We start from the raw sequence: 23,146 nt of genomic DNA, 5'->3' as shown, positions 1-23,146 counted from the left end.
AATGGTGTGGAGATGTGTGGAAAAGGCAAAATGAGCAGTTCTGTGTTTTTTGGGTTTAGGATGAATTCGTGCACGGCAGGCAGCATTCAAATCTCATCTCCTGCCAGGAGAGCAGGGAAAATGATTTGTTATTGCTTTAAGCGGGACACTATTTCATTTAGTGAATGCAAATCTTCCCCGTTTCTGATGCGGCTCAATGTTCTGCTCATTATAAATGCAAAGTAGCCTGTTATGCTTTGGCATTTCAGTGACATGTGTAACATCAGAGAATCCTGGGAGGGGAGGTTTAATATGTTTCAAATAACTTATTTCATGGCCATACCTCAAAGCCTGATGGACAACAGAAAATCTCCAGGTTATTTTTAGTTAAAACAAAACAAAACAACAACAACAAAAAAACTTCTATCAATTACAACTAATGTAAAGTTGGACAAGACCTTGTATTTTTGCCCTCCTTCACTTAAAATTCAAACACGTCATAGTTTTTACTTTTTGTTGCTTTTATATTCATGAGTATGCATGAATTACTCATTTCAAATAAGACCTGTTCATGGCGAGATGGAGCCCCTAGCGCATTTACCACATTGGCCATTTGTGTAGTATTCAAAAGGAAAAACTAGCATCCTCGTTTGGGCTGGATTCAGTCACTGAGAGAGAGGCACCCATTTTCCCACATCCATTTGATGCTGAGGACTCCCTTCTCTGCTTTAAAAGGTTGAAGGGTAGGGAGTGCAGCTTGGTGGATAAATAGGTTAAGGAGGATTGTTTCTGGAAGATTCATAGCTACAGCCTGATTCTTGCTGGGTCTGTCCAAACAAGAGAAGAATAGTCATTCTATCTTTACACCCCCCACAACACCTCCAAAGAGATTTATGAAAAATCAGCTGGATTCATTTCTTTTACTTCTGACAACGTTTTAACCTTATTAGGCATAAGTGTGCCATAGGTACTGAGGATATAATGAACAGGCATGTCATGGATCTTGCTGATGAGGTTCTCAGTGCCCTGAGAGGCTCAGATGGGCGGTACACATATCAAGGTGCGCATATCAAGGTGCACAAGCCAGGTGCTGGCCATGAAACTGGCCGGAATGTCTACCCTGGACTGGGTAGGTCAGAAGGCTTCCTGGTTTTTCATGGATAAGGGATAAGCAGTAATGAAGACACAGAAAGATGGGAGGAAGAATATAATAAAGGAAGTCCAGTAAGGAGGGGTCTAGGAAAGAGGAGTGCAACCGAGGGTCAAGCTGGTGGGAAAGGTCACTCGGAGGAGAAGAGGGGACAGTGGTTAGAATGGAGACCTGGGCCCTGCAGGAGGGAAGCCAGACAGCAAGATGCCCGAAGTCACGATCGTCACATACTTCACATGTAACAAAGCATCCAACAACTCAAACTCAGAATTCCTATAGTCAGTTCATCTTGGAACTAAGTGTGAATCACTTAGTTATTTTTATTCCAATAAAATATGTATCACCTGATGTGGAAACATGTTTTTATTGGAATAGGAGAACTGCAAACAGTGATTTTCTCCTTATCAGCAACTCAAATCACATGCCTCTGCCTTCCTTTGAAGTGTTAAGTAAGCATAGATACAATTTTCACTTTCTTTACATTTTGATCTTCTTTTTGAAAATATTTTTATATTACTAACTGCCCAGAATATTTTCTAGAAGTAGATAGATATAAATTATTTATTTACCTTTAAAGTATTTCGAGCCTCACTTGACTTTTCTCACTTTTTTTTCATCTTAGTTCTTTGACAGTTTCACACGTGTATAATGAATTTTAGTTGTTTTCATGTCCCCTCTGTTACCCTCTTCCTCTTCTGCTGAAATCCTTCTTTCAAACAAACCCCTTTGTTATTTTTATGGTGTGTGTATGTGTGTGTGTGTGTGTGTGTGTGTGTGTGTGTGTGTGTATGTGTGTGTGTGTCCCATAGTGTTTACCAGGGTGCTTGCCTAGGTATGGGGAAGAGGCTATTTACTGGAACATGGACAATTTATCCGTGGCTAAATTTAAGCCTGACATTTCAATACACACCTTTGCAAGGATAACTCTTCAGGAAAGATAGAAACTCCATCAGAAAGGCAATTCAAACTTAAGTTTTTTTTTTTTTTAATTAATAGAATATTCCTATGGCTAGCTTGTAATTTGTCGCTGCTGTGTGGATCGTTCACTCAGACCATAGATGGATGAGATACACAACTCTATTTGAACCACACCTTGAATATCCCCATAATATTTTTCTCCAATATATAGGCCCAATTTATACATACATACAAATGTGCATCTTGGGGGATTTTATATATCTTAGTGGGTCATTCATCATGATGAATGTTTATATCCCTTGGCTCCCTGAAGGAAGAATATTAACTAAAGTGAAATGGGTAAAGTGAGCTTGTACCTCACATGCTCTAGCAATCTTCAAACGTAAATACGACCAGGGTGATGACACCGGAACAGAGACCTAGTGAAATTAATAAGCACTATAAAGTGTGTGACAGGGCAGAATTTGTTACCTGCTGGCCTCTTTTAGACATGAATAGATTTTATGGTTTAGCTTCCACATAGGCCTTAGTAGCTAGGTAAGATATGGAAAATCTTAAAATTGGACAAAATGATAAGACTGAAAAGATTGAAGTCCCCAGGATTACGTGTATATAAGATTTTAACAGCTTTCTGTCAAAATTGGAAAAAAAAAACAGTTTCATCTTTTTAATTAAATTGAATATGCAAAAACAAGAAAAAAAAATCAGCCAAGTTTTTACTTGACTGGACATTTCTTATCTTCCACAACATTCAGTAGATTTTTAATACCATGTCAAATATATTCTACTTAAATATTTTGATTATTTGTAGACAGACTTCTAGCAACGTAATTAATTTCTTTCCTTCATCAAAAATCTGTAATATATTACTGTTTCGACCCAAGATTTTATTTTAGCATGACAGATGGAGTTTAAAATATGAAAACAAATACCTCTCTTATTTTTCTGAATAATGCATTTTAGAAAGCCACATAACATTCTTCAATATTAAAGTGATAATTGTACAACAAGAAGGCTAGATTTGTCTTCTGTCTTACCCAGGCTCCCCCTAATGCATCATAACTATATCCTCTGGAGGTTATTGTCAGGTCTTTGAAAAGGATGTAGTTTTAAGAAGTTTGAAAAGAATTTTAAACTCCAATTCATAGAACATCAGTCTCATCCTCCCTTAGGGGAGTAAGTAGTTGGGGATTACATATTAGCAGCGTTCTTTTCATTTCGTATTCTAAAAGACCAGCATCTGAAAGGGAATTCATGGGCAATGAGCAGCAAGATAGCAAATCATGCCAAGCATTATGATGAGTCTTCACCAAGCACGTTTCATTGGCCTGATCCCCATAGAAAATGAAGTAAAATTCAATAGTCAAGAGGTAGATGAGCCCCTTTTCCAGATGGGAAAGTGAGGCACTGAGATGTCTTGCAATTGTTTATAACACGAGTGTTTAGCAGCAGCATCAGAGTCAGGTACAGTAGGACCTTTTACAGTTATGCACAGGATGGCCAACGCACAGCAGTGGAAGGACAAAGAAAAAACTGATCCCCTCTTGCAGCCCGTGTTCCATCTCGACATATGACATACAGAGCTAATAGAAAGGTTGACCCACTGTAAAGTTGATAGCATGTCTGTTCTCCAGCATCAACCCCCAAAAGATCACCATGAGAAACAGTTACTGATAGTCACAGCCTCAGTGCTGGGAATGTAGACCATGCTGACACAACATAGAACATGTTTCAGTAAACAAGATCAAGACATGAAAAGCAAGATTGAAGGAGAGCTAATACAATACTGAAAATCATAAATTCGGGTTGATGTAATGCACTACCAAGAGATGGTTCTGAGCATAGTTGAAAGGAAATTACCAAATATTTGTATTTGAAACTTAGTCACATCTCTAGGATCCTTGTGTTTTCTGTGAGCATTCACATGCCTTTAAACAAGAAATCAGCATATTATATAGAATATTTCTTTTCCTAAAGTACAAAGTATATAATTATCCACTGTATATAATTTTCCATGTTTCCCAAGTATGTTAAACAGTAGAGAAAATGTAATTATTTCACCTAGCAGTGGTATTCATCAAAGTGGAGATAAGTTGGTAGGGTGTGCTTTGTATGATGCGTGAGAAAAAAACCAACCATATTGTCCTTTAGGCTCATAACAATGTCCAGGGAAGCCAGTGCCTCATTGCTATGCAAGCAGCCAGTATATCAGTGACACACTGACATAGACGATACACAGCAGAATCCAGTTTATTCTCGCGATTGGAGGCCCATGGTTACCTGTCACATGGAGGATGGCTTTGGAAGACAGGGTGCCACTAGAGTTTTGGGCTTGGGCCACATAGAGGCCAGCGTCCGCCTCACATACCTTCGGGATGAACACTGAATGCTTTGTGTCCTTGTGCAAAACCTGTAAGTGTCCATCAGCACACAATTTCTGGCCCTTCTTGAACCTAAAGCAGAGAGTCAGTTTTAAGTCAGGATTACTTCTTGGCTCTGTCATTTCTGAGTTCTCACACCTACAGCCAGGCCCACCCCCGCTGCAGCGTTCTCTAGCATTAACAGGAACTGTCCAGCTACAGTAGATGCCAATGAGACAGTTTGTCAACCTGTAGTCAGAAAATTACCCTGACCCTTGACTCACTCAGACCATGCTTTTAAAAGTTCTATGACAGCATTTAACAGGTAAAGTATTATAGATGAAAATACACACATCGAGTTATTCTTTAAACACACACACGCAAACATACACACAAAGACACAGACACACAGATAGATACACACACAAACCAAACAACAACAACAACAAAACCCAGGCCATCTGGTCATACAGGCTCACCATTGCTCACGGCAACAGCTACCGACAGCGTGAAGCGGCACTTGTATTTACCAGCCTACTTCACCCTCTCTGCAGCTTTTAGCAGCAGCAGAGACTCCCATTTGGCATCTGTGTGGGCATGAGGCTCATTTGCCCATTGTGTTCCCACACCACACGCATGGTGAAGGGAGGGACTTCACACTGCTCCTGCTGCTCCTCATCTTATTTGTGAATTAAATTCATTGGAAGACGATGCCTTCTCATCGTAAAAGGCATTTATCACATTACCTCTTGACATAAATGACTTAATTCTGTAATTTCTCTATGAACATGGAGACTCACCTGCGTCGTCTTAGACAGAAAATCACTTGTTTCTCACATTCTACATCTATTTATTTATCACCACTCCCACACAAGGACTGAAGAGAAACCCAAGCCAAATTTTGTGTATGTGTCTGTGTCTGTGATGTATGTTTTTGTGTGGGCACATGTGTATGTATGTATGCATGTGTGAAGGCCACAAGCTGATGGCCAGGGTCTTCCTATAGAACCTGGCGCTCAAGCCAGGCATGGTGGCTTAGTGCTATAACCCCAGTCCTCAGGGAGGCAGAGGCAGGCAGATTTCTGAGTTCGAGGCCAGTCTGGTCTACAAAGTGAGTCCAGGACAGCCAAGGCTATACGGAGAAACCCTATAAAAATAAGACAAACAAAACAAAAACCCTGGAGCTGATTGATTCAGCTACTGTCTCCATGACTCCAGGGCTGAGACTCCAGATGCCAGTACCCAGAATTTAATAAGAGATCAGGTCCTTATGCTTGCTCCAGCTCCCAGAGTCAAGCTTTGTTCCCGTTACCCAAGTGATACTTTTGCATTTTCAGAATGGCCTGAAACTGAACAACTCTGTGATAGCCTGTCAGGTGTTTGTTGGCCGAAACTCTAGATCTGATGGCAAAACGGTTTCATTTTTTGCACGATTTGTAACAGTTCTCCAACAATACACACGTTGCCACTGGTCTTCAGCGGTATGCACTAACCCTGAAGGAGTTGTTTGTTTGCACAGGGAAAAATAAGAAACACCTCAGATGGCATCTTTCTTTGGGGTGAACTAATATTTAATTATGAAATAAATACTTATTGAACTCATAAATACAAAAGGTTTGATTTGTAAAAAAAAAATACATGCAATTGCAAAAAATATCAAAGCAAAAAAGTGCTAATTCCTGCTCTTACACAAGTGCAGATTCTCTCACTTTTTGAGCACCAAAATTTTCTTCTAAATTCTGTAGGTCTCCGGCTCACAAGTCAAGTGCCATTAATTGGACATGCAAAAACAAAACAAATTTTTACGGACAATTCCTGATAGATAAGATACAGTACACTTATCTTAGCCTTTAAGCATAAACTCACATCACAAGTGAGTTTGTTTAAGGATGGACATTCTGTGAAGGTTTAAAAGTAACCTCCGTAGAAAGTTAGGACTGCTTTGTTATCCACAAGAAGTTCAGAGCTTCGACTTTGCTGTTTACTTTTACCGAGACCAAAGGGCAACCATGTCTCTAGAGTGAGGATGCACTGTTCATTGTTCACAGCTCAGTTATTACATCACTTTCCAAAAATGAGTTCATTTTCAGCCACCTGGGGCCGCGACTAAAGAAGTAGTTTGCCTTTCACATTGCATACATTTAGGAAAAGAAACCCTAGCAAAACAAGTAGCACACGGGTACCTGAGTTGGCAAGATGAAATGAGTGAGTAAAGAGAAAGAAAAAAAAATCTACAGTGTCTTATTAGGCTTTCTTTAATTGCCAGGAGAGTGTTGATCCAAGAACATTCCAGACCAATGCAGAAACAGACAATAGGGTTGGTATTTGAAGACCTGCTTACTGGAAATGAGGAATGCTCAATGGAAAGAAAACCTAACAGATTTAGCCTCCAGTGCATGGGGGCGGGGGGGGGGGTGTTAAAGCATTACTTGAGATGTTTACTCCCTGCTCCCAGGGTATTAAAGAGCTTTTGAGTAAAGTGTGACATGAGATCAAACCATGCAGAGTTGAGTGTCAGTGTTGTGGGGTTAGTCGGCCAGCCCCGAACCTTCAGGCTAGTTCACACGGGATAAGATGCTCTGAGCAGTTACTAATTTCTGTCTACGGTGTGTCATTATAGGCTACCCACCATGTCAGTGTAGGCTCCGGGGATCCTGTAACTTCCACCTCCAGAGTCACCGGGGAACCTTCCACAACAGTTACATTGGACAGCAGCCTGGAGAAATGAGGCGCCCGGCCAGCTACGCTGACCGTGCTGTTTTCTGCAGATGCATCTTTCCTGTCTCCTTGGGGACCCACTTGCCTCTGATGGCTGCTGCTCGTGTCAGATTGAGGGGTGAGGTCAGGGACCACATGCAGCCTGTCTTGGGTTTTAGTGGCATTAGAATCTGCATGCACCTTCTCCTGGGTTTCTAGTGAGCTCTCCTGAGCCCGGGCGCCTTGCTGCAGAGCTGTGTCATGCACCTCTTGGGGCACACTTGCTGGACATTTCACACTGATGTGTAAGTCAGTACTCATCTCTCCTGATCCCCTGGAGGCTAATGAGGATTCAGCTTGGAATTGTGGGTAGGGCCTCTCAAAGTGACTTGTGAACGTGTCTTTCTTATTATGGCACCCATGAGCAAAAGCCATGGGTGGGGAAAGAACAGAAGCCTGGGCCTCCCCGACATCACCAGTGCCTGTGTGAGTCCTGTAATCGCTGATGTGGAGGGCGACAGCTGAAGAGCTGGCAAGTTCTTCCATCTCCACGTCTGATGGTGCCAGAGGGGACTCGGGGCTCGTTGGGAGTGGAGGCAAGGAGATGTCATCAGATGACGCACACTCAGATTCTTCTCCAGACAACATGTCTTCCACCAGGATCAGACCCTGGGCACTGGCACCTCTGTCAGATGAGGACTGCCTCAAGTCCACGGGAAGCCTGTCTTCCCTTGTTCCACTGATGGTCAAGACATCCGCTCCTGGCACCTGCCCCTTCCAAGGAGTAAAGCCACAGTTTCATTAGGTGGACACACTTCTTTGCCCAGCTTCCCATGACAGTGACACCTAGCGGGAGGTGAAAACCTAAGGTGAGGTAAGCCTTGGGGGAAGGGCACAGGAGTCCCTGATCGCCAAGTGTAGCTTTGGGAACAGTCCTATTCCCATGACCCAAAGTATTCAAAGTGCCCTCGAGTGAAATGAAATACTGCTTAACAGCCATAGATAAAATTCTCTCCTGACCAAATCCTTCTTCAGTTCCTATTTCTTTTCAGTTATCTTATGAAGGGGGGGAACCACAAGTGTGTTTACCAAATACACGATTTCCTGAAAGCATAGTAAATTATGCCCATGATACTTAGCAAGAATTACCCGCACAGCAGTCCTTTCAGCAAGCAAAAGAAAGGACATTTTATGCAAATGGTTTTTCCAACCAAGTCCATATGGCTCTTGGCCCTTCTGCTTTTGTTATGGATAAGGAAATGGGTAGGCGGTCTTCAAGTTGTTATAAAATGTTACAATAAATACTTTTAAAGCTCACTGAGGCATAGCTTCCTAAACCTAAATCCTAACCGTAGTTTTCATTTATGAAAAAGGTATCTAAGCATTCACAGGTAGCGGCTATCTTTTCTAATTTTCCCAGTATGAAATCGTTGCTTCTATCGGACACTTACATTATTCTAATGAGTGCTGGGGCGCTAGCTGGGAAGTTCTGCTCTGGTTTGCTGAACATGGGTCTGCTCCATATTTGTTTCTCTTACACCTTTTTCACTGGGCTTTGCTGTGGTGGTGATTCTCTTTTCCCACCATCGAAACAGCTTTGTGTGTGTGTGTGTGTGTGTGTGTGTGTGTGTGTGTTTTGAGGTTTTCTGTTGTTGTTTTGTTGTGTACATGATATGTATGTGTTTATGTATGTGTATGTGCTCACTTGTGTGCATATGTGTATGTAGGCCAGATGTCTACACTGGGTATTTTCCTCAATTGTTGTTATTAGTATATTAATTGGTACTTGCAGCTCATCAACTCAGCCTGATAAGGCCACCAGCCAGCTCTAGTGATCCTCCTGTCTCAGTCTCTTCAGAGCTGGTGTGACGGGCACACACTGGTGTTGAGCTCTTTACAGGGTGTGAGGAATCTGCATGGGGTGCTCATGATTGTGTGGTAAGAACGTTACTGACTGAGACATTCCCCCAACTCCTTGCTCTTTGTTTAATCTTCTATGTATATTTTTCCTTGACAATCTCTGGCTATTTATACACCTAATGATAAACTGACTTTTAATTAATTATATGCCTATCACCCTGGTTCATATGTCTGGCATAGCTGCTGAACTTTAATTTCCACAGCTAGGCACAGCCACTTGGATTCACAGTCATTGCCTGTGAATGGGGCCAGTTCTGGAAAGGAATAGAATCATATTGTAGATCTAGGTGAGCAGAATTGATCCTTAAAGTACACTGCATGGAGAGAAGTGCTCCCTGAACACTCAAGGGAACACCATACACTTTGCATTCCAAAACAGCTCTACAGTAGGTGTTTTTACTTTAGCATAAATAAGATTTAGTAGGGATTAGTGGGAGGTAAATAAAAATATTAGGTATAGGGTTTCTGTATGAAGGGCTTTGGGGGAAAAGGCCCAGGGAGGGCTCGTTGGCAGATAAGGGAACCTGAGACCTTGGGCACCTGGGCTGACATGGTAAAGAAAGAGAGCAGATAGGTAAGGAGAACCCTTTAGCTTGTGAGTCTTCCAAGGCATCCGTCTCTGCAAAGTCTAACCCTGTTATATGACGAGAAGACCCAGGGGCTTCCTCCCAGCGGGTGAGCGTACACCACTGAGCTGTGTGGAGGAGAGGGACTCATTCTGTTATTAACCCTCAAGCACACAGCAGGCCAGAGAGCACAGGGAGGGGTGGCAGGACATCCACAGCTTCATGACAAACAGCTCGCGTGTATGACCCAGGTCCTTGGTGTTGTGTAAGAGGTATTCTGCTTAAATCCAAAAGGACTAGGCTGCCCGCCCTCTTCTTGTACTAGTTTCTAGTGTTTTGGAGGGAAAACTATTTAACGTTCCTTTGTCTCAGTTTCCTCGTTGTAACATGACATTTCAGCAGATGATTGTCAAATCCCTCCTAGCACTAAATCCTGCACTTCTCAAGGCTGGCATCTAACCCCCTCACCAGCTACCAAACAATTCCATGACTTTACGGGAGTCTTTTAATGCTCTGTGCTGCCGTTTAACCTTTGGGGTGTCTGATTTCGCTTTAGATTTAGCTTGGGCACCAGGCCTGGGGATGAAACAGAGGTACTAATCTGCTGACCGTGCTGTGTGTGTTCTATCGATGGGGTTGCATAACGCCATCTCCCCCATTGGGGGGTCAGGATACACGAGGAGGACTTCACCATCTCTTAGAGATACTTTCTGTCATAAATATGTTCTTATAACTGTTCAGTACAACTGTTTTTTCCCCCCAACTGGAATAATTTTGAGGGAAATTTACAGCATATAAGGCTATCAGTGATTTAAGCCTTATCATTTAAGGCTATGCAGTGATTCTAGGCTTCTGCTTCAGGCTTCCTATTATCTGCCCACTGGAGGTTTTGGAGAATCATTACATCTGACCTATATGTAAATAACAGAGACAATAAGAGGGTAAGTATGATTGAGCTGCTTGAAAAAATGAAGATTGCTGCTACCCATTCATTATGTTGTCTGCGCCAACTGCAGCAGACTGGGTAGGGAATGATGTCAGTGAGAATTCTTGACAGCTATAATTGTGGAGCTTCACTTCATTCTAAATGACTGACGATCTAGTGTGTCTTTTAATTTATTTTAAAATAAAAGTCACTTTTCAATGAAAATAAGCTGTATTTGTTTTACTTAAAGACATTTCTTTCTTCTAATAAAAATAGATAAAAGCAAGATAAAAACCTTTTTACTAGGTATAATATAAATGATGGTGTAGTTGCTGTAGCAGCCATAATTTTTGTTTCTGAGTCTTTATTAAATGTATCTAACACGTTATATGGGAAACTATGCAAACCAAAAAAAATAATATTATACCAAATTGAAAAAAAAATATTTAAAGTCATAGATTTAAAAATGTGGATATTTAATACTATTCTTTTTCATTTCCACCAGTTCTCCTTATACACATACAAGGGATGGTATTACTCTCCAGGAGGACATTGGCCATGTCCATAGGCATCATTTTTCTCGTATAGTTTGCGCAGGCAGCAGTGCCTTATGGGCATCTGCCAGGAAGTAGCAAGGGGATGCTGTTACACTTTTTCAACTGAATTCTTAAGAGTTGTGAAAGCATGATGCATTTGTATTTGTGAGTAGTTGTAGTTTTTGTTACTTGCTTTAAGTTACATACATGACAAAAGGCTTAAACATTTGTTTAAATAATATTTATATTTCATCTGGATTCAGTGTTTTAGTACAGAGGCTTAGACATCTCATGTGGAGTTAGAGTCTAGGGGAAAAAGATGGAACCTAGTTTTATGTACTCGTATTTCATAATGGGCAATGTAAAATAATTTAAAAAAAGCCTCTCCTTTTGGTGATACTCTAATGGATATTCAAATAAAATGAAATAGGACTGACTGTAAAAGGACAATGGAACAAAAGATTAAAGAATAGAACTAGCCTAGGCTAACATGACACTGGAATTCTGGTGTGTCTGTGAAATCCTTATGGCTCCTAGATTCAGTAGAGGGGACACGGAGAGCAAAAGAGAGAGAGAGAGAGAGAGAGAGAGAGAGAGAGAGAGACATAAAGAGAGAGAGAGAATGATCAAGTAAAGGTAGCTAGCATAGTAGGGATGAGAAAACTCACATCTCACATTGAGTTTATATTCAAAAACTTGATGGGCAAGACATGGTTGATTCCCAAGGACAAATCTCACATACACAAACACAAAATTAACACATAGCTGAAGCAAAGCACTTTCATTACCTCATTCCTTTCTTCATTTAATGTTGCCTGCACTTTTCTCACTGGCTCCTTTAGTAGGTCAATGCAATTGTCATGGAAATCTTCCAAATTTGGATTCATCATTGGAGCATCTCCCTGCTGTACAAAGCAAATTTAGTGAGAGCCTGAGCCAGGAAGTTGGAGAAATAATGCCATTTTGTAACCACTCAGAAAAAAAAAAAAAAAAAAAAAAACAACATAAGCCAATAGCACCTTTCAGGAAATGCATTCCACAAGAGACCAATGTTCTCCCTTCAAGCTCAGAGCTCTCCTCCTGCCTCATCCCTCTGGTAAAGTTCATTGCCAGGAAAACCGACTGTTCAAAGGAGGACACAACTGTTACTCTAGGATGCTCTTTCAGGCATGTTCTTTGGGGATGGGAATCACTGTGTAAGACAGTTTAACCGACAAGGATGAAGAGTATCAGTAAGGAAGAAATTATGGGGTCTCTGGAGGATAATAACGTAGAAGAGCCAGAGAATCCACACAAGCAAACTGCGGGAGTATTGAAGAGAAGAAGGAAATAGAACAGCTGGGCACACAGGCTGTCTCCTGTGAATATGACTTGTTCCTGCATTTTATGGGGCTCAGCTTTAGTCACAGTGGTAGTGGGGCTTTACAAACTGGCAGGGGGCAGCATGAGGGCCAAGGTTTTGTGAAGAATTATTGAGGCACAGGTGTCCCAAGTGATGGAACACACAGTTTTTAAATGCTTACATTATAGTGGAAGATGGTTGCACGTGGATTATGGTATTTGATGGCTATGGAAACAGGCGTACTCCCCAGTGCACACATTACACTTGCTCAGAGAATTCGGGGAAAGCCTCCTGAGGGAAATTCAGCTTTGAGTCTCAACTCCAAAATAAAACTGTGTTTGTATCACTGGATGAGCCGCTGGGCACTAATCCATACTTGGAACCCAAACCACAATGGCAGCTCTTGTGGAAAGAATTCTAGGTGTTAAATTAGATGTAACTTCAAATTCCAGACTGACTGCCAGTGACTGCAGACCCAGAGACAGCACTTCTAACCTTTTTGGACGCATAGCTTCTCTCTGGAACAAGGAAAGCAACACTCTGCTGCACACTCTTAATCCCAGGACAGGGGAGGCAGAGGCACTTGGATCTCTGTGAGTTTGAGGTAAGTTTAGTCTACATAGTGAGTTCCAAGATGGCCAAGGGTTACACCGTGAGACTCTGTCCTATAAACAAACAAACGGAACACCCAAACCAAAAAGCTAACAAAGAAGAAGGTTTTATCTCTATCTCGAGGTGACTTGAAAATCACTAGAGACTGTATGTCAGCCCTTTCAAGTGTCAGATTATTACACAGACAGCAATAGATTCTTAGCACCATTTTAGCCTCCATTTAGGAGTCTGTGCTTTCTCTTTTCAGAAGCTCCCATGTAGGAAGGGGTAGGGCCCTAGGAATATATTAATGAAGCTGGAGAAGAGACCCGAGAGACCCTTTGCCCTCAGACATCAAAAATTTGGAGTGAGGTGACTATAGGGAAGCAGGAGCTCCCAAGGTGTCTTGATTTCAGACTTCCTAACCCCCAGAATTGTGGGAAGCAAATGTCTGTTGCTTATGCACCACCAGGTCTATAGTATTTAACACAGCAGCTGGAACACACTAAGGTGGATGAGAAAGACCACAGCAAGGAGGAACAAGAAAGATTTGTGTGGAGGAAGGGGTATTTCTATTTGACTTTGGGTATGCTTGGCAGAGAAACACTTAAAGAAATGCTTAACATCCTTAGCCATCAGAGAGTTGCAAGCAAAACAGCCCTGAGATTTCACCTTACACCCATCAGAATGGCTAAGATAAAAAACTCAAATGACAACACATGCTGGAGAGGATGTGGAGAAAGGGGAACCCTCCTCCACTGCTGGTGGGAATGTAAATTTGTCCAACCACTTTGGAAATCAATCTGGTGCTTTCTCAGACAATTAGGAACAGCGCTTCCTCAAGATCCAGCTATACCACTCCTAGGCATATATCCAAAAGATGCTCAAGTACACAACAAGGACATTTGCTCAACCATGTTTGTAGTAGCTTTATTGGTAATAGTCAGAAGCTGGAAACAACCCAGATGCCCCTCAGTTGAGGAATGGATACAAAAATTGTGGTACATCTATACAATGGAATATTACTAAGCAATTAAAAACAAGAAAATCATGAAATTTGCAGGCAAATGGTGGGAACTAGAAAAGATCATCATGAATGAGGTATCCCAGAAACACACACATGGTATATACTCACTTATAAGTGGATATTAGATATATAATATAGGATAAACATACTAAAATATGTACACCTTAAGAAGCTAAGCAAGAAGGAGGACCTTAGATAAGATGATCTATCCTCATTCAGAAAGGCAAATGGAATAGGCATTGGAAGATGGAAAAAACAGGAAACAGGACAGAGGGCCTCTGAAAGACTCTACCCAGTAGGGTATAGAAGCAAATACTGGGACTCATAGTGAACTTTGGGCAGAGTGCAGGGAATCTTATGAAAGAAGGGGGTGATAGAAAGACCTGGAGGGGACAGGAGCTCCACAAGGAGAACAACAGAAATTAAAAATCTGTGTCCAGAGATCTTATCTGAAATTGATATTCCAACCAAGGACCATGCATGGAGATAACCTAGAACCCCTGCACAGATGTAGCCCATGGCAGCTCAGTGTCCAAGCGGGTGCCCTAGTAGGGGAAACAGGCACTGTCTTTGACATGAACTCAGTTGTTTTGATCACCCCCTGGGGGAGGGAATGCAGCCTTGCCAGGCCACAGAGGAAGACAATGCAGCCAGTCTTGATGAGACCTGATAGACTAGGGTGAGATGGAAGGGGAGGAGGACCTCCCCTATCAGTGTACTGGAGAAGAGGCATAGGAGACGAAGAGGGAGGGAGGGCAGGATTGGGAGGGGAAGAAGGAGGGAGTCATAGCTGGGATACAAAGTGAATAAATTGTAATAAATAAAAAATAAAAATGTAATATATTAAATAATAAATTAAAAGGAAAAAATGAGAATGAATGAAAGCATATTGAAAGTGGGTAATTTTAATGAGTTTACCCAGGAGCAATTGTTAATAATTATAAATACTCAATAAACCAAACTGTTGTCCAAGGGAAAAAAAAAGGAAAACACTGCAAATAATTAAAACTGTATATTACTGACATGCAAGTATAAAAAAAAAGATTTTGATAGAGGGCCATGTGTTTGGAGTCTGAGTCTAGCAACAGAAACACTAAGGATCGAGACAGGAAGCTTCTATGAACACAGAAGCACAGCAATGAAGAAGGAGGCCAGTCATAAAGCCACGGGAGGGTCCTGCAGGGAAGGGCTTTTAATACAGAAGGACATGAGCCCAAGCGTGTTTAGGAAGGGAAATCAAACCAGCTATAGAATCCAGGGACTCATAAGTAGGATAAGAGAGTATCTGAGTGACAAATTGGAGGTGCAAAAGAGAGAGCACCATCATAACTGAAAGGAGTACCCAAGGCATAGTGGAGGGGAAAGTGGAGGCAGGATATGGAAGCAGCTTTTCCAAGAACAGAGCCATGGAAGTGACAGATGGAGAGAAATATCATTTGGAACGACCAAATTTTATTCAGCTGAAGATGTACAATATAAAGAGGTCACTGTCGACGGTGGCCAGCAGAGTCATAGAAAGGGGGACATTCTGCCTAGGCACAGAGCAATGGAGAAGAAGCAGCCCCCATGGAGTGAAGCGGTTGACTCACATCTTACTAGTGGCTTCACAGTTGTAAAATATTTATGAAAGGTAATTTGGCTCGCATATTGAAACAAAGCATTTCCTTACTAATTTTTCAAATCTGTGTTGGAGAATAATACAAATATACTACAGAAGAATGAAAAGTCCAAAACACAGAGATGTTCCTTGTATTGTGATGTAAAATGATGGAAAGAAAACAAGCTGAAATATCTAGATGCTTAGCAGAAGGAGAAAGGTAACTTGATTGTGTAACTACTGAATTGAAATTCCCTCAGATAGTCTAACTTGAGTAAACACTCAAATTTATGATATCATAAGTCATAACAAATATTTGCCGTGAAATAGATACAATTCTATATGAACCGCAAGTTCATTAATATGTGAGAACAACAGCAATGATTAACGGAGTGACACTTTGTTCATAGTCAAGCCTTGGCACCACTGTGGCGTCCACATAGGTTAGAAAATGTAGTCACTTGTAATCAGTTGACCCAAGGGTATTCCAAGCAACTGAGTTCCGATCTACAGCTCATGTTCTTAGTGATATAGCTGTTATCCTAAACCATCTCCCCTATTGAGCTGTAAAACCAGCATCAACCAAAACATTTTGAGCATGACAACCTAGTTTTCCCTTAGTTGGTTTTGTCTACCATAACCCTCGTCAGCATTTTCCCTGTTTTTACCTATCACTTTAGTTTAATTCCATGAGGATTGTAATGATTAACTTAATACTTCCATAATGCTAAATCTCAATAAATATAATACCTGAATATTAATGTTACTTTCTTTGGTGCCATAGTCTGGAGGAAGAAAAACCATTCCACCTGTTATTTATGAATGTAAACATAAGACTCCTTAGTATAAACTTGGCTTTGGTTTTAACGGCACTTTTACCGTCTAGGCTATGATCCATGGGAATGTAAATGAGACGCCCTAATTGTAGTTAGCCCTCGTTGCCAGCAGCATTCTTCTCTGCAGTGATGGGAAGGAAACAGAACTGATTATCTCAACCCCCAGATAATTATGTTAGAATGCTGTGAAATAAATGTGCATGTTTTGTCTCTTGAGAGCTCGTCGCAGAACATCTCTGCACCAAAAGACATTTGATTAACACGTTTTTTATTTATACCACTTGATAATACATATTCTAGAAAGAAAAAAAAAATTACCGTCAGTTTTTCCTTAAGCTCCATGAGAGAACCACATAATTCAGTAATAGATTCAAGAATCTCCTTGTGTCTTGTGACAATCTTCTCAGCATATTTTTGCCCTTCGTCCAAACCTGGGAAGGAGCAAAGATAAACCTACATAAATTTTTAACAGAAAAATAGAAAGAACGGGGTGTTGTCTCCCAAGTGTCTTTTTCAAGTGTGAGTGGAGAGCAAACTCCTAGCGAACACATACTGAGCAAACAAATCAATGAATGCAACCATTTTTAAAAAGCTAAGTGTTATAGATATGTTTGGATGTGAGGTAGGGTGTTGAGATGGATGAACGGGTTAGGGACATGCTCTCACGTAGCGCAGGCTAGCCTTAAACTCACTATATAAGCCCCATTTCCTAAACGCTGGGATTATAGGCATGCACCATTGTGTCCAGATTGTGGTTTGATTAGGAAATATTGACATAAGTCTTTCATATTGAGGCTTGGCCCTCAATGTTAAGTTCCGAGGTGGGATCCCCAGACCTCTGACTTAATCAGTGGATTAGCTTGTTGATGAGGTAATAAATAAATTGACTATTGGGGGGTAGCAGATCCTGTGGATAGTAGGCTGAATTGAGGGATGGGCTGCTTGGGGGACATGCCTGTGATGGAGTATCTTGTCCCTAGACTCTTCTCTGTCCCTCTCTGTTTCCTGGCTGTTGGCAAGTGAGAAGCCTTCTCTGATATACGTTCTTATTGCCATAATATTCTACCTGACCTAACCCCGAAGGGGGACAAGCCAGGCCTAGGATGATGTCTCTGAAACTCCGAGCCAGGTATTTGGTTACTGAGACGGAAAACTCACTAGCCCAGGAGAACCAATAAAGACAGCACCTGCTGTACCAGTGTCACGTTCATGGAGCCCAGATAATGTGGTGATTTTGATGCTCTTAATACTCAGCACTGGTCAGGGTTTTCTACCAGGACATTCAATATTCTTCACCACTTAAAGAATATACATTTCCCAGGAAGGCATCTACCTGCCCCAAATGTGTAATAAATGTTAATTCTCTGACATATTTTAATCCATGGCCAAGCTAAGACAATAAATCTATGCCCCCAAATCCTTACATCTATCTATCTATCTATCTATCTATCTATCTATCTATCTATCTATCTATCTGTAAGATATAAATATATTATGTAATATTCTATGTAGTAAGATTTATATACACATATATATGTATATGATATATAGGCATATATTATATACATATATTAAGAGAATAGACTTCTACCACTATCTCTTCCCAGTTTGTGAATTAGAAAAATCAATTTGAAATAGATTAAAGAATCAAATTCAAGATCTGGAACTTTAAAACTTCTAGAAGAAAACACAAAGAATGCTGATCTGAGTGAGGATTTTTCAGGTGAGATTCTGAACGCAGAGGAATCAAAAGCAAACAGAGACAAAGGGGGGGGTCAGGCTAATGTCCTCAGCAGAGCAGGATAATGTGCAGATGCACTGTATTGAAGGGGAGGGACTATTTGCCTCTGATTTACATCATATGAGGGGTTAGAATCCAGAAGAACTCAGGCAACTCAATAGGCACGTCCCACCAAGGCCATTCTGAAAAGCAGCGATAGCTTTTAAGAACACACAGTTCTTATAAGCAGATACTCCTTCTGGGCTATGGATGTTGGCCAATGGCTGAGTGCTTGCCTGGTGTCTCTGAGGCCCTATCCTAGTTTTCTTCATCTGTTGCTTTGGTAAAATACTGACCAGCTGTAACGTGAGGAGGACAGGATTTATTTCAGCTTATTGTTTGCAATCATCCACCATTAAGACAGGAACCTGGAGGCAGGAACTGAATCAGAGACCTTGAAGGAAAGCTGCTGACAGGCTTACTTGCCTAGCTTGCTTGTTTAGTTACCTTTCACACACAACCCAGGCTCCCCTGCTCAGGAATGGCACTCTCACAGTGAGCCTGGTGCTCTCACATCAATCAGCAATCAATAAAATGCTCCACAGACACGCCTCCAGGCCAAGCTGATGGAGGCAATTATTGTCGAGATTCCTTCTTGCCAAATATAGACTGTAGACTATATTTTGTGTAAACTGACAAAAACTAACTATGACTGGCTCCAATTCAATCCTTAGTGTCAGTAACAGAAGGTAAAAATCATACACATAAGAGAAGACAGGCGTCGGCTATGTGGGGTCTTTGAGGCCTAGCTCATGCTTCTTGACTGCAGAAATGGCATCTCCTGTGTCTTTACATGAGCAATGCAGACACCTCCTAAAGCATGGCAGGCACTCACAATCTGTTTTTTAAATAAATTTATCCGCATTATAAGTTTGGGTTCTGACTGGCAGATGGCTGAGCATGTAAAGGTGCCTGCTTTCAAGCCCAGGGACCTGAGTTGGAACACTGAGGTCTGCACGGTAGAAGGAGAGAATGACCCCACAGGTCGTCCTCTGACCTCTACATGTTCACGGTAGCATCTATCTCTCTACCCCTATCCCCCAGATAAATGTAAAATTTGAGAGTTCAGGGTTCAGGAATGCTTTGGTTGTCTGCAAGACTTAATTTCACATCCCTGGGGTAGTAATTGTGTGATGCACTTAAAAGATGTACAAGCTTCTTGGTCTGGTGGGATATCTCAGTGAATTAAGGTGCTGCCAAGCCCGGGAACCTGAGTTTGATTCCCGGGACTCACATGGTAGGAGAGAGCTGATTCTGCATTCTGTCTCTGACCTCTGATTGTGTGCTGTGGTCTATGTAATCTACACACACACACACACACACACACACACACACACACACACACACACAGATGGGGGGCTAAAATAAATAAATAAAATATTTTAAAGGGTGTGTTGAATCCTTAATAAATATGTGAAACCCCAAAATCCACATTTTCAGTCATAGTATTCAGTCACTCCTGCAACATGTATTGAGCCCTCAGTCTATACTATGATGCTCAAGTCAACAGGCGAGGATTTACATGAGTTTGGAGATTGTATTCTAATGGGGTAATCCAAACAACAGCTAACTAAAGCAGATATCAGGTGGTAATAAGAGCCAGAGCAACCAAAAGATGGGACACAAAACTGCAAGGTTGTAGAAGAATGTGCTTTAAGGGGTCTTTGTGAGTACTTGCCACGTCTTGGCACTGAATAGGTACGGTACCGTCACGGTAGTACGGAAAACCCACCAGCACAGAAAACCGACAGAGGAGTAGAAGTAAAATTGAGACAGACATCCATGGTGCTAGAGATGTTCTAAAGACTTCCTTTTAAGCAACTTTATGTAATGACAAGGGAGAGACATCTGTTTCTTCTCATTTGCTGCCAGCCGATATTTCAGTGTATGTATTTCTACTATTTTCCTTTGGGAAAATAATAAACAATTTATTCCTAAGGATTTCCTAATAGGCAGTGCAGTCTGTGATGCCAAGCATTTTGCATTTATCTGGGAGTAGGGCTGCATACCCTTGACGAAACGTGTGCCTGGAGCAGCTTTGGGGCAGCCAGAGAATGCTTTCTGAACCACCTGCTAATGGCTTCCTCCCAGCCGCCTTTGCCTGGTCCCTGGGGATTTTGCTTTGTCTCACAGGAATCACAGCAGAGAACCTGGAGCTATTCTTAGGGCCCTCAAGCAGTGTGGTCACCCAGGGAAGGACTTGGCTTCTTCTGCTCTTTCCTTGTCATGGAGGAAAAGAAAGCACCCATGAGGTGACAGAGTTCTCCAATTTGTTTGTCAGTGAGAGGAAGCTGAGGGATGATTCTCCAGACCTTTCTCAAATGCATAGATCAAACTTTGTGGAAACAGGAGGATGGAAAGCTTTAGGGGAAGCTTTGTACCGGCTATCACGGAGTCTTCTTATGCTCAAGGGCTCACTCTAGGGGACAGGATACTCTCAGTCTCTCCAGCGTGGCTCTGGTTTTATGATCCTTGAGACAGAGAGGAGGGAACACAAAGCGAATAGAGAAGGGGGAATGATTCAAGACAGCTGAAAAGCAGGCATCCCTCCTGCTCAGGAGTTCTGCCCTCTGTCCCCTGCTGTTTACTTCTGCGGCACATAGAATGGAGACTTTTCCTGGAGGACCTTGATCTGTTTCCTGCTGGAATAGGTTCAGTATAGTCACGTTTGGTGGCAAGTCCCTGACCGTTACACAGGAGCTCACCATATAAGCGCCGAGCGATGCTGATGACCTCCTGAATCCTCCCGTCTTGCTGGGGCACCGAGGGAGTGATGAACTTCCTGAACTGCCTGTGGAGGGTCTCCACAGCCTCCCTTGTTTGGCACTCCATGGAATACCTTCCAACTCTTACAACTGTGGCGCTTGCATCGCCATGCCAAAAGTTACACTACATTAAAATGGAAGAAAACAGAACAGAGAGATTTGTTCTGAAGTTCCTTACACAGAGCAATGGCACTTCAGGCTTTGCTTTCCTCAGACTTTATACTGATATGGCCTTCAACTTTCCATGTCATGTTAAAGAAAATATCAGCACATGGTCACATGAATACCTTTTCATTTAGAAGCCCAAGGCACGTATTTTAAAAGTGCAATTAAAGAAATATACACAAATAAAGTTAGAAGGCAAAAGTATGGGAATAGCTTTGATTCTCCTGCCTTTCTAGATTCATCTAAAATACAGTACCTAAGACAATGTTGTATAATTTTTAAGAGCAGGCAACAAAAGCTTTTGGTCACTAAAAAGAATTCAGACGTTGGTTGGATAATACTCAAAGTTCAAAATAACCAACTGACACTGCTGGTAATCCACAAGTTAAATTTTTTCCTTAATAATATTCTAATTATAAATTTTCCTTTAGGAATGAAATTTAGATATGGATCAAGAAAATATCATCCAAGAATAGAATTCTACCTTTGTGAAATAGAACCTAGTCATTATTTCGAAGCACAGTAGAGGCATGAAACAAGTTTTCACTAAACAATAAGTAACTGTGACAGGAGGAATGTCTGCCCCAAGCCAGGGACATTTGTACTGGGTAAAAAATAGCAAAACAGGACTCTGTGACAGCTAGTTTTAAGTATGTGCCAAGAAGCTTCAGCAAACCTGCACGTCAGATATCAAAGAATCAGCTGCTTCATAGTATGGTGACGAGTCCAAACACTTAACTGTATCAGCAGTGAAAGGAAGACAGCCTGTATGTCAGAATAATGGGCAACAAAAACCACTCAAGGTCCTCAGGTGTTTCCCTGATATAAAATATGAGACACTGACTTGGCCTTGTCAAACTTCATGTGTTTTAGGCGGACTACTACTATCCCCTCCACAGTGCAAAGGTTACAACACCACAAATGAAGTCCCTGAGACATCCCAGGATCAGCTTGTCCTGAAATGGTTTCAAATGCTGTGAAAGAAACATGCTGCTTGAGAGTTTAAGCAGGTTTCCAGCAGTGATGGCAGTTACCAGTGCAATCAGTGCAGTCTGAATCCAGGTTATGAAGAAACAGAAACTCTTATAGTCTTGGGAGGAGTAAATTAACCCAAGCTTTTTGAAGAGCAACCAGACAATGCAGAGAAACAAAATCCTTGTGGCATTTATTCCCTTTGACCTAGCAGTTCAACTTTAGGGAATTACCCTAAGAACAGTAATAAAGAGGGGCATGACCAGGACTTTTATGAAAGCACTAACTAATACTGAATTTATTTTTTTAAAAGAAGCAGATTTTTTTTTCTGAGTAGTGTCTTACTATGGAGCCTAAACTGTACAAGAACTTGTAATTACCTGCCTCTGTCTCCAGCTACCAGGACTAAAGAGCTCTCCACCACAATCAGGACAAAACACATTCTGAAGTAACATTTTGGCAAGAATATAATCACAACAAGAAGAAAATACCTCTTCTACTACTTCCTGGAGATGTTCAGTAAGGTCCAAATTCATCTTGTAATCTGTCACAACTTTGTCAAAGTCATCCACCTGCTTTTTCAGATCCTTCATGGCTTCTGAAAGGATGCTAGTTCTATCACTTGAATAGCGTAAGAATGAATCAGATGTTTTATTATTAACCTTTTCCATTTTCTTCCTTAAAGCCTGGAAGGGGTGGTAAATGTTTTTTAAAAGGAAATTATAGTCTTACTTATAATGCTAGCAGTAAAACAGAATAACTTGAAAAAAAAAAAAAACCTTGTTGCTTCTACCATTCTGATGCCTTAAAATTATAATCACTGAAAATGTACTTTGGAAGGAATACATTTTGTCCCAGATATTTTATTCAGTCGGTACTTGCAAATAAACAGAAAACCTATTAATAAGATCACACACACACACACACACACACACACACACACACACACACACACTTATCAGGAGCTCCAGAACCTGTGGACAAGGAAGGGAAGAAGGTGGTGGAGGGCATACAAGGCAC

General features: G+C 41.4%; 1 protein-coding gene across 4 annotated transcripts in view; it reads right to left on the bottom strand.

Annotated features, from left to right (window-relative positions):
* Positions 1 to 481: 481 nt before the first annotated feature.
* The window catches only part of Ccdc141 (coiled-coil domain containing 141), a 169,216-nt gene continuing 146,551 nt past the window's right edge, over positions 482 to 23,146 (bottom strand). For 2 of the 4 annotated variants that reach the window (XM_055600779.1, XM_055600780.1), the window contains exons 19-24: positions 22,618 to 22,812; positions 20,930 to 21,113; positions 16,763 to 16,875; positions 11,840 to 11,956; positions 7,037 to 7,878; positions 482 to 4,500 (exon numbers count right to left, since the gene is read on the bottom strand). In XM_055600779.1, coding sequence (XP_055456754.1) covers positions 4,236 to 4,500; positions 7,037 to 7,878; positions 11,840 to 11,956; positions 16,763 to 16,875; positions 20,930 to 21,113; positions 22,618 to 22,812 — 1,716 coding nt within the window. In that variant the 3' untranslated portion in view covers positions 482 to 4,235. Of the gene's footprint in view, positions 4,501 to 6,646; positions 7,879 to 11,839; positions 11,957 to 16,762; positions 16,876 to 20,929; positions 21,114 to 22,617; positions 22,813 to 23,146 lie in introns of those variants that run through there. The other 2 variants (XM_055600781.1, XM_055600782.1) reach the window with 1 other exon arrangement.

This window comes from Psammomys obesus, unplaced genomic scaffold, assembly GCF_907164565.1.
Source record: "Psammomys obesus unplaced genomic scaffold, mPsaObe1.curated_primary_1811, whole genome shotgun sequence".
NCBI lineage: Eukaryota > Metazoa > Chordata > Mammalia > Rodentia > Muridae > Psammomys > Psammomys obesus.
Note: the sequence above shows the minus strand (reverse complement) of the source record. Positions and strands in the feature narration are given on the sequence as shown.